General features: G+C 40.3%; 1 protein-coding gene across 1 annotated transcript in view; it reads left to right on the top strand.

Annotated features, from left to right (window-relative positions):
• The window catches only part of LOC136858752 (lysosomal cobalamin transporter ABCD4), a 113,550-nt gene that overhangs the window by 48,761 nt on the left and 52,457 nt on the right, over nt 1-12,332 (top strand). The window contains exon 5 of the mRNA XM_068226737.1: nt 7,788-7,913. Within this exon, the coding sequence (XP_068082838.1) occupies nt 7,788-7,913 (126 nt within the window). The remainder of the gene's footprint in view (nt 1-7,787; nt 7,914-12,332) is intronic.

Genomic DNA, 12,332 nt, shown 5'->3' with positions numbered 1-12,332 from the left:
ACAATAAAACTTATTATTAAACAACTAAATCTACATGGTCACCAACAATGGTATTTACCCTTTCCCTACCAGACTTACGGTACCTTGACCTGGGAGAGATGAACTCTGCTGATCCTTTTCCTTTCGGGATCGCTCACCAATAATGTCACCGGGGTAAGGAACTTTAAGATGGTGCAGGGACCTCGAAATCTGGGGACCAACTTACTCATAACATGGTCCGCAGCACTATTGACGGGATGTGTTCTAATAGACACCTGGTCACCCACAGAGAGATCGTGCGGTCTTCGCCCGTGGTTGTAATTACGCTGCACCTTAGCATAATAAACCTTCAAGTTCTTTCGTGCACGGTGCCAATTAGCTCGAATCTTTTATGGGGTGGCATCTTCGGGCAGAAGGTCATTAATTGACCATGGGTTAGATAGAGGAGAATTTGGGGTAAAAGCCAACATTAACGAAGCAGGGGTTTGTTTGTGACTTTCATGGACAGCAGTGTTAATTGCAAATGACAACCAATTCAATGAGGAATCCCACTTGGAGTGGTCTGAGGAGTGATAAGCGATGAGGGCAGATCGCACGTTACGATTCACTCTCTCAGCATAATTTGGCTTCGGGTAATAAGGGGTAGTGGTTACATGAGCAATGGATAGATCAAAACAGAAATTCCGGAACTGGGCAGAAGTAAAGGCTCTTGCGTTATCACTTACCAAGAATTGACGGGGTCCAAACGAGGCGAATATCTGTTTCAAGCACGAGATGGTGGTGTTGGCGTTAGCCATCTGAGTGGGGAACAGCCACGTAAAACGCGAAAAGGCATCAACACACACGAGTATGAAACGATGACCATTCCGAGATCTCAGGAAAGGACCAATATAGTCTATGAACAGTCTTTCCATGGGGCGAGAAGCTTGCTCAGAAGACAATAGACCTAGACGAGTATTCGGGGAAGGTTTACTGATGTTGCAAATCTTACAGGACTTGACAAGGGTACGGATCTCACTATCCATAGATTTCCAAATGAAGTGGTTACGGATTTTTTCTCTTGTTTTGAAAACGCCCAGATGACCACCCACTGGGGATTCATGAAAGTATTTGAAGAGAGCCGGGACCAGGTTAGTTGGGACTACAATTTTGGGGTCTCTGCGACCACGAGCAGGACAACACAAGACACCATTCTTAAGAATATAGGGCTTAACATGCTCACCGGATTTAATCCTGTCGACAATGGCCTTATCTCAGGATCGTCCTCTTGATGTTTGGCAATATCCTTGAAAAGGAAGGGAGAGTCAGTGAGAACTACATTGACAAAAGCTGATACTTGTTCGGGAGATGAGTCTACTGGCTTGGATTGAGGGTCAGAGCTGTCTGGATGGAACATCCTACTGAGGCCATCAGCTACAATGTTTTCGGTGCCACGAATGTGGCGGGCTTCAAATTGGAAGGCTGAGATGCGCACTGCCCAACGTGCTAGACGACCGGTCTTTCACGGCTTGGCCAGTACCCAGCTCAACGCCTGATTGTCAGTTTCCAGATCGAAAGGGAGATGTTCCAGGTACATTCTGAAGTGTTCTAAGGAGAAGACAACAGCCAGGGCTTCCAACTCATAAATGGAATAATTGCGCTCAGCAGGATTCAGGGCACGGGAAGCATAAGAAATAGGACGACGCCCTTCTTGAAATTCCTGTAGAAGAACTCCGGCGTCAGTCTGAAGGATGAAGCGTTTAGAAAATTCTGGCATAGCCAGTACAGGGGCGTTACATAAGGCAGATTTCAAGTCCATGAAGGCTTCACGTTGGGCATCACCCCACACAAATTTGGCATCCTTTCTTCTCAAATCATTTAATGGAGCTGCACGTTCAGCAAAATTAGGAATGAACTTGTGAAAGAAATTAACCATGCCAATGAACCTGGCTACAGCCTTGACGTTCTTTGGAGGGGGAAAATTCTGGATGGTGGCAGTACGAGACTGATCGATTGAGACACCCCTCCCTGACACAATATGTCCTAAGAAGGACATCTGGGGTTGTGCGAAGGAAACCTTGGATGCCTTGAGGGTTAGACCTGCTTTACGCAGTCTTTCAAGCACTTCGTTGAGATGGAGTAGGTGTTCCTCGAAGGTTTCGCTAAAAATTACCAGATCATCGAGGTAATTATAAACGAACTTGAACTTAATGTCCGATAAGACATAATCTAGTAACCGTGTAAGGACGGCCGCTCCAGTTGCTAGACCAAAAGGGAGGCATTCAAATTCATATAGGTTCCTATTGGTTGCAAATGCAGTGAGATGCTTGGATTCTTCAGCAAGGGGTATCTGGTAATAAGCCTGATTTAAATCGAAGGTGGTGAAAATTTTTGTATTAGGGAACCAAGACTCTGGTCTTCATCTCTTACAATCTTGTAGGATTTCTGCCATACCTCCTTGTAAACTACCACATTTATGCATAGAAGTAAATAATGAACCTGTATGTGCGTTGCTAGACTCTGGGAGTAGTGTCACCTTGATGAGTGAGACCTGGTATGATTCTATGAAAACTGTTTGCAAGCTACCTACATTACAGCCCGTGGAAGTGGGACAGATTGGAGGACTACCTTACGGTTCAACATCCGATAGTCGACTACAGGCCGATAACCACCTTGCGGTTTAGGGACCGGAAACATGGGAGAAGAATAGGCTGACTTGGACGGGCGTATCACTCCATCAGCGAGCATTTGATCAATGATAGCTTTCAGGGCTTTCATTTTGGGAGGTGACAACCAGTACGGAGTAGAGCGAACAGGTATGTTATCCGTAACCTCAATTTTGTATTCTAATACGTTGGTGACGCCTAACCTGTCGGTGAAGACATCAGGGAACTTATCGCAGAGTTTCCTAAGTTGATTGGCCTGCTCTTCTGGTAAGTGATTAAAATCAAAGGCCTTGGGTTCATCAGAATCTTCAGGAACAGCATTAACGTGGCAAGGCAGAATAGGGGAGCGATCACACAGCTCAAAGGTTCTTGCACAAAATTTAAAATGGAATCTGTTGAACTGGAGGTCCAAAATCATGCCTGTTTTAACAATAAAATTTGCACCCAATATGAATTGGCAGGATAAATCTTTTGCCACTAGTACTGGCATTTTCCAGGTGAAATCACGGACTCTAATCTTGACCTCTAGTGATCCTACAATATTCAATGAATTGGAATTAGCAGTATGGCAGGTTAAGGACACGGGTTGTAATGTAGGTAGCTTGCAAACAGTTTTCATAGAATCATACCAGGTCTCACTCATCAAGGTGACACTACTCCCAGAGTCTAGCAACGCACAGACAGGTTCATTATTTACCTCTATGCATAAATGTGGTAGTTTACAAGGAGGTCTGGCAGAAATCCTACAAGATTGTAAGAAATGAAGAGCAGAGTCAGACTGGGAGCAATCATTAGCCTCAGAATTAAGTAGATTAACCAAGGTATAGTCATGATCGACAAGACAAGAAGCCATGCTTTGGGATTTGTCATCAGAACCGGCGGTTAGTCATCTAACACTACTATGGCCTGGGGGTCCAGAGCCAGAAGTGTTACGTGGGTACTGCCTAGAGAAATGCCTAGTTGGTCCACAGTTACGGCAAGAAGTATTGGTGGAAGAGCCTCCACCCATCGCAGGTTTCGCATTGCCTAATGTCCCGGCGTTGGGACAATCCCGCTTGAGATGAGCCGTGGAGCCACAATTGAAACATGAACGGGGATTACGCGAGTTGGAAGCAGGTGACGGGGTGGTTTTAGAATCCTGAGGAGGGGGTATGGTTTTAGGAGGTGGGGCTAATGCAAGGCGTAACTGGTCAGCATATCGAATGCCTTCAGCAGACACTGTAACGGCTTCCAACTGGGCGAACGTTGCTGGTCGGTGTGAAAGAGCCAGATATGATCTATAGTTCGGGATGAGACCTTTAATTATGTTGGCAACTATCTGGGCCTCTGAATAGTGGAGCCGGAAAATATTAGCTTGGAGCTTAATGTCTTGAACATATTCAGATAGTGACTCGTTAAGATATTGTACTCTGAAATAGTGCTTCTGCACTAATGCCGACAAGGCACGAGCAGGAATGAAATATTCAAGTACGTGGGCATGAAATTGATCTACTGACCATCTTTCAGCAATGGCCCTGACAATGTGCTCAGAAAGAGCTCCAGAAACATGTGGGTATAGAATTTGAAATACGTTGTCGTTACTGAGATCGTACACTATTGCCTGATCCTTGAATTCCGTTAGGAACCGAAGGAAGGAAATAACTTCATCAACGGAGTTAGCTGAAAATTTCGAGACTCCCTTAAACACAGTGGTCAGCGGGTGAGGCAGATTGGAGAAAATCTGGGGGAAGACAGGTGTAGGGGGTGCTTGGGAAGGCTTAGAATAGTCCAGAGGGTTTAGCAAGGCCTCGTGCCTTTGATTCGGGTGCCCTTGTGAAAAGGACGGAGTACTGGTTAGGTTAGGACTAACGTTAGCCTGCAACATTACGGGCGCAGATAACCTCATTTGAGAAAAGGCATTAACCGGTTGTGTAGAGGTTATGCAACTTGATCCCGGTGGCGCTAAGACAGGGGGGTGGTTTTGCACCATTGAATCAGAACCGGGTTGATTAGGAACAGAGGGCAAACACTGAGCTACAACAGAATTAGCAGGAACCACAGGAAAACTTGTAAGGGTACCAACATGCAAAAGAGATATATCATTAGAATGACTTACAGGTGTCCTAGTTCCAGACAATGAAACAGAAGATCCTAGGGCAGCATTAGTCACCTCAGATTCCTGAATAGGCCTAACACCAGCACTAGGTGTCAGATCGCACACTTGAGCAGCAACAGGTGCCTCAACAAAATTAACACTGTCACTTATTCCAGATGGGATCGACACTTGAATTTGAGACACCATGTTATTTAACTTATTGCCTTCAAGCAAACCACTGATTCTGTCGAAAACTGTGGAAAACTGTTCTAGTAAGGCTTGACATTTCTGCTGCTCAACTTCCGGCAATTCGAGAGACAACAAATCCTTAATTCTGTCTAAATAATGTAATAACTGCCCATTAACCCGGGCTCATTGGCCATGCGAGGGCTTAGAAGCACCAAATGACACAAGAATGGCGTTAAATTCAGGTAACTTATCTTTAATCACGGTCAAGGACTCACGCAACTCGTCTGTAGTTAAGTCAGGTATGGTTATAGGTAGTAAACATTTATGGCTACCAAGAGAAAGTCAAGGGTCAGGGAATGTTTCACTTAAGTCCCTGAAAATAAAGTGAAATATAATGTGTGATTCTGGTGTATTAATTTTGCAAGCAAAAATACATTGGGTATGATTCGCCATTTGGAGAGCAACGATGTAATTTAAGGCTATTAAGCATTGGCTAGTAGTTCTTCTATCTGTAATTGTTATATTCTTCATTCCTTTTTACAAATATGTAGTTATTTTACAGCTAAATACAAAACTTTTTTAAAAGAACAAGAGAAAACGTAATTCACAGGAATAATATTCAGTTTTTATTGAATTGCAAATAATATTTTGTTAGTATTTGAAAGTTACTGAGTTTGTTTTTATTTCATTTTTTGTCAATAATTGCTATTTGTTTTGACACAGACATGTCTTATGGTGACAGTGCGATAGAACAAGGCTAGGAATGGGAAGGAAGAGACCATGGCCTTAATTATGGTGCAGCCCCAGCATTTGCGTGGTGTGAAGATGGGAAACCATCTTCAGGGCTGCCCACATTGGGATCCAAATGCTCTGTCTCCCAAATACAAGCTTGCAGATATGTGACTCAGACAGTATAACCAACTCACTCGGTTTGCCAATTTGGCAGTTAGATTATTAACAGAGAAGATCCAATATCCAGTTCACTGAATGCAAGATGTTCTAAGAAGATGATGTGCATGTGTTACGACAGATGAACCAAAGGTGTGATCCTTTAAAACAGCTCAAGTCTTCTGATTCCCACACATGTGCAGAGAGCTTTGACTCGAGAGGAATTACGAGATTCTTGATATTTTGGCTGCCATTCTTCAGATTTTTGAGCAAGAAGAACTTCCATCCTTCTTAACACTTTATTTGTTCATTTTTAGAATTTCTTAATTTATTTTAAGAGTAAAGTAAATGAGGCCACAACACTAGTCGCAAATCGAGGATTGTGGCGACGTTTAGTAAATCCTCAGAGGCTTGCAGACTGAACGCTGATAGGCATAACAGTCTATAATGATAATGTATGTATGTATGTATGTATGTATGTATGTATGTATGTAAAGTAGATCATAAGTTCCACAATGGCTGAGAATGTTGCTACATTGCCCATGTGATATCCTGTTATTTGTTGGCCACCTGGATGGGCAGTATTAATCTTGGCAAACCAAAGGCCTTAATATTCTGTCTGTGCCATGGTTTTATTTTTCATTCTGAACGCTCTGTTAGCCATAGCTTTCTCTCCGTTGTTGGCCGGTATCGAGGTTCAGCCGTCGTTTACACGGATGGCTCAAGAACAGACACTAAAGTGGGCTGTGCGTTCATTGTCGACACTGATATGTTTCTTTTTGCTCCCCTGGAAACCTGTAGTGTGTACATAGTAGAGCTCTATGCTATCTGTGAAGCTCTGCAGTACACAGCGCCGACACTTTCTTGTGTGTTCGGACTCCTTGAGTTCGCTACAGTCTGTTGATACCTGTTTCCCTCAGCACCCTCTGGTGCAGCGAATCCAGGACTTGCTGACTGGGTGTTCGGATGCCAGCACCAGAATCACGTTTCTGTGGCTCCCAAGCCACATGGGTGTAGAGGGAAACGAGTTAACAGATAAGGCTGCCAAGGAGGCAGTAACACTGCAGCAGGCCACTTCTCTTCCAAATAAGCTGAGATCGGTAAAAGTTACAACGAAGGTATGGAAGACTTTCCTTCGGGCTTCTCGGAGGGAAGCAGTGGTATTATGTCGTCTTTGGATCGGCCATGGTATCCTGATGCACTCCCATTTATTGAAAGGAGAATCCCCTCCGGTGTGTACTTGCGGCAATCATCTTACCGTGGTACACATCCTTACGGAGTGCGTGGATCTGGTCGATCTACGCCGTAGTCTAAAACTCCCGCGTACCATCTCCCTCATCCTGTGTGATGACGAGCAGTCCGCAGACCTCGTCATCCGTTTTATGAGGGACAGTGGTCTTTTTTTCTCGTGTGTAATGTTGTTCTTGTCTTAGTGTATTTTTTGTCGACTACGCTTTTATCCCATTGACTCTTTTTTAGTTCGTGTTGCGTATTTTAATGTGTAATTTTAACTCATATCATGAATTATATGTGTATATATATATCTGACTGTCCAGGCAATGCCTTATTCCATTATCACCTCTATTTTCTATCCTTTTATTAGAAATAAGGCATTGCGAATTAGATTCACTGATTGTTTTAATCTCACAGTCATTTATTTCATCACCATTTCTTTTAAACTCTAGTCAGTGGATGCGTTTTAATTTTTTATTTTTTATTTATCACCTCATGTCATCCATCTCATACCATTAGGGGCCAATAACCTTCGATGTCAGGCCCCTTCAAACAACAAGCATCATCATCATTAGCCATAGCTGTTTTGTTGTTACTGGTGATGATAATGCTTCTGAGATAGAAGAGCTGGTTTGGGGGGTTCAGATTATAAATTTCTTATCTTTTATTCAGCTTCAGGTCTCTGAATAACCTTACCTATAAACATGGTCTTTGACTTGTGGTATTTTTAAAATTAATTATTAGGTTTCTTTAAATTAATGATCTTTCCTTTGTTTCAGTCTTGGGTGGTTTGGACCTGTGTCTGCTGTAGCCTTTGTTACGATTAGTAAATTTCTGACCAAAGCTGTCTCTCCTCTTGTAGTAAATTATACTGTAGAACATGAGGAGAAAGAAGAGAGTTTCAGGTGAGGTACTGTATGGCATGGTGAAGTAAATGCTATGTAAAAGTTTATGAAATACTTTCTCTACAAAGATATAAGTATCATTGTCATAAAGAAATAACATTCATAGGTTTATATTTGTAATACTGAAATGATAAAGCTGCACTTCTGTACATTTTACTTAACATTATCAACAGTGTAGCAGAGACACTTAAATATTTTCTGCAAAAATATTAGCTGCTTGCATTTTATAAGGATGCCTTAAACCTGGACGAGATATTGGTTGTAAGATCCTTAAACTAAATCTTTCTATTCTTTAAAGTCTGTGTTAGTAGGGCCCGGTCCGAAGTTGTGCAAAATTCTCGGTGGTTCACAGGTTCCATATTGTATCTCTGACGACTGGCGTGGCGCTCTGACATTGATGATAACTCCCTTAATATTTATCCTATCGTAAAGAATAAAATGGCTTTTTAGTTTTTCCTGTTGCCTACCTTGAAGTGACATGCACGATATATCTCAAGGGACTTAGACTAAAAATCCAAATTTTCATAATCATCTGCATTATTATCCATCGTACGATAAATACGTACATGGCATAAAGGAACGGAACATATACTTAAACATTCGTTGTATATAGTCTTTTGATAGACCTAATGTTAATCAACAAGAATAATTAAAGAACCACCTAATTGATACTTTATTTTTTGCGTTGGGCAGAATTAAATAAACATTATTACTCACAGAACATGTTTCGACCACTTAGTGGTCATCATCAGCTGTATAAGGAAACTTAGATGAAAAATATTGGACAATAAGCACAATCATTAATCTTTAGGTTATGGAAAAAGGATTTGCTGTGTTGATTGTTTGACTGGTAAAAGTTCTTTGGTATCTTCTTAGTTAAAAATGGTGGTCATCTGGTTAGGGCAGCTTGCCTCACATTATATATCATATCTTGGAAAGATGTTTAATCTGCGCTGCCTTGGGGATCTGTCTTTGTGCACAACCTAGTGTAGTAGCGATGTGACACGGTTTGATTGTTTGTGCAATCCATAGGAGAAAAGGGAAGTGGAGTTGTGTCGTCCTCTAGTACCTTGATTTATATATTTCATTTTTCCATATTGATAGTTACCAATTGTCATAAAAGGAAAAGAAAGTTCCACCTGATCAATACTTTTTATTTACATGTAATGCAGATTATCACATGTCTAGGACCGGTTTCGACCTCTTAACAAGGTCATCCTCAGCTACATTAGAATCTTATTTGCATTTTCACCTTATGCCTCATAAAGATATTTATGACATACTCTATTGTTTAACAATATTATTTAAAATATTTTTTTACTCTTTCTAAAAAATTTTAAAACATTACATCATAACTGAAACTGTGACAAAACAAGCTTATATCGTAATATACACATGCAATTGTAGCAGAATGAGTTCGGTCTTTAAGCTTATTGAATGTAAATGTTTGCCATAGGCGTTTTGCGTATTCAGTTGAAATAAGCCCCATTTTACAAATGTATAGTCATATTTGAGGGGAGTTTCGTTCATATTTGTGAATGTTATAGCAATGAGCTACCAGTAAAATATACTATTTAACTAAAGTTGCATGTTGATAAAATGTTATATTACATGTTCATATTAAAATATTAAAGCATGATAATGTACTTAGTAGACTAAATTGCGTGTTGACTTCAATAAAATTTTACATATTCACATTAAAATGTTATGAAGTGTGACTAATGTACTTTGTGACACTGAAAGTCTAAAATAGCTGTTGGCCTTAGTTCTTGCATTATATTATGTTGTTGCATTAAAATACTACACAAATTTGCCTTTTACACAAAACATTAGATATTTGACACATTGTAAGATATGCTATATATGAATGTCTTTTAAGTCCAAATAGTAAGTGACAGCACTTCCTTATATTTTATAAATGCAAATTCAAATTACAAGCTTTAATATGCAATGCTTATACACTTTGTGTATGACTCAACCACTTAATTGACTTGAACATATTCTGGCCTGTCTGATGTGACTGTTGTTCTGGAATTTTCTCCTGAATGGCGTAAATGTTGGTGGTTCCTTTCCCTTTTTATGAAGTTGACAAAATCTGTAAGTCGGAATGAATGAATTGAATTAAAAATTCTAGTTGAAATGAAACTTTACGTAATATGGTATAAGTTCTGAAATAATCTACTTAGTGCTGTGGGGTGGTTGTGATGTGAGTTGCTTGGCTGTCTGTCGCGTATTGTATCTCGTACTAATGGTTCTGGTGTTGTTTGTTGTGAGGGGGGCGGAGGGACGAGTGGGGGATGTTTCAGCGTGTGTGTGGGCGGAGTCAGGCAAGTTCGCTGTCTGCGCTGTAGCCTGTATATGACGTTGTTTGTTGACTAGTCTGACGTAGTCATTCTTTAAGATAGGGATAATCTTATTGAACAAAATATTGGTTTTTTCAGATATTTCATTAATATTGTAGTTGGGATTTGTATACTGATCAAATGTTACGTACAATTCTTCATTTATATTAAGTAAAGGACCTTTGGGTTTTGTACTTAATATTTTCAAATCATTACCTATATCTGTGAATTTGTGCCTGTACTCGTGCATGTGCTGTCCTATTGCAGGAAAATGATTATGCTTGATGGCATTAACATGCTCATTATATCTAATTGTGAAATTTTTGCCAGTACATCCCACATAACTTGTTAGACATTTGTTGCAATTCATCCGACAGACTCCTGACTGAAGATATTTGTTGTTATCGTTGACTGATTTGGTATTATATATGATATGTCTATTATTACGTGTAGTTCTAAAAGCTATTCTAATATTATGTTTCTTAAGGATTTTAGTTAGTGAATATATACTTGTATTATTAAAAGTGAAAGTTGCATAATCTTTTTTAGGTTGTTCTGGTTTCGTCATTGTAGTTTTGGGTCATGATTTGAACTTACGAATGATGGAATTAATCACGAATGATGGAATTAATCATTTCTTTTTTATAACCATTTTTTTGGGCTATTTCATGAATTAATTGTAATTCATCGTTGAGATCTGTTTTTGATAACGGTATACTAAATGCTCCAGGAATCATGCTTTGGTATGCTGCTTTTTTTATGGGGATTAGGGTGAATAGAATCTATTTTTATAGTATTTATTGTATGAGTGGGTTTGCGGTTAAATTTTGAAAGTAAGATGTTTTTCGTGCCTAGTAATCGTTAGACCGGGCGAGTTGGCTGTGCGTGTAGAGGCGCGCGGCTGTGAGCTTGCATCCGGGAGATAGTAGGTTCGAATCCCACTATCGGCAGCCCTGAAAATGGTTTTCCGTGGTTTCCCATTTTCACACCAGGCAAATGCTGGGGCTGTACCTTAAGTAAGGCCACGGCCGCTTCCTTCCAACTCCTAGCCTTTCCTATCCCATCGTCGCCATAAGACCTATCTGTGTCGGTGCGACGTAAAGCCCCTAGCAAAAAAAAAAAAAAAAAAAAAAAGTAATCGTTAGGTCTAGAATTTAGTTCACAGTTATTCTCGGATTCCTTAGTGAATTGTATACATGTGTCTATGGTGTTTAATTTATCCAATATTGCATTATTGCATTATCATTAGAACAACTCCTAGATATGAACACTTAAAACCTAAGGGGCACTAGGCCGATGAAACGGGGGCTATTCCCAAACTATGGAGGTGATTCTCTATCCCCGATTTACAGTTAAAGATTTTATGAAGTTTTTACATTCGCTGGCAGAAAGTTACATTTTTAGGAAAACTAGATTACATAGTTAATGATTCGGACCTTTCCCTCAGGTTAAACTGCGGAGCTAGCAAGAAATAAAGATGTTATGTGGCCATTACCTTGTTGGTGTACTGCTGCCTGATGAAAGAGGCACCGCCCGCCTCCTGCTTTGACACACACGCTTAGTAAGCTGACGATCAATTGGCCAAGAGATGTGAAAATCCGCAGTTTATAAACCCTCAGGGAAAGTTTGAGACATTTCACGAATAAACCAGCCACTTCCTCTCAATTTATTGGTTGATTTAAAGGTTACACTCAAAATCGAAGAAGGCTGTGATAGGTTGAAAATTAATTACAGAAATTTGGGATTGGCTAGATTCAAAACTGGCAGAAAGAAAAGATAAATATTGCCAACCCGAAAATAAATGAGCATCAATTAGTAAAAAAAAACCTTATGGATACAAAACTTCTTTAAATCGAAAGTTCATTCACTTCGCACCAGGGTGCATGATCATAGTTTTTCAGCAATGACATCTATGGAAGAATGTCCATACTTCTTGATGAAGGGCAAACAAAACAAGTAGAAATTCACATAGTACAGGAAACTTCACAATAACCAAGTTCCATCAGATTTTAGTGGTGACATCTTGTGAGTAAAGGTTTAAGTAGGTCTAGTTTCAACTTCACGGTACCTCCAGTAG

The sequence above is a fragment of the Anabrus simplex genome, chromosome 1 (assembly GCF_040414725.1).
Source record: "Anabrus simplex isolate iqAnaSimp1 chromosome 1, ASM4041472v1, whole genome shotgun sequence".
NCBI lineage: Eukaryota > Metazoa > Arthropoda > Insecta > Orthoptera > Tettigoniidae > Anabrus > Anabrus simplex.
The sequence above is the reverse complement of the archived record's forward strand: the minus strand, read 5'-3'. Positions and strand labels throughout refer to the sequence as shown.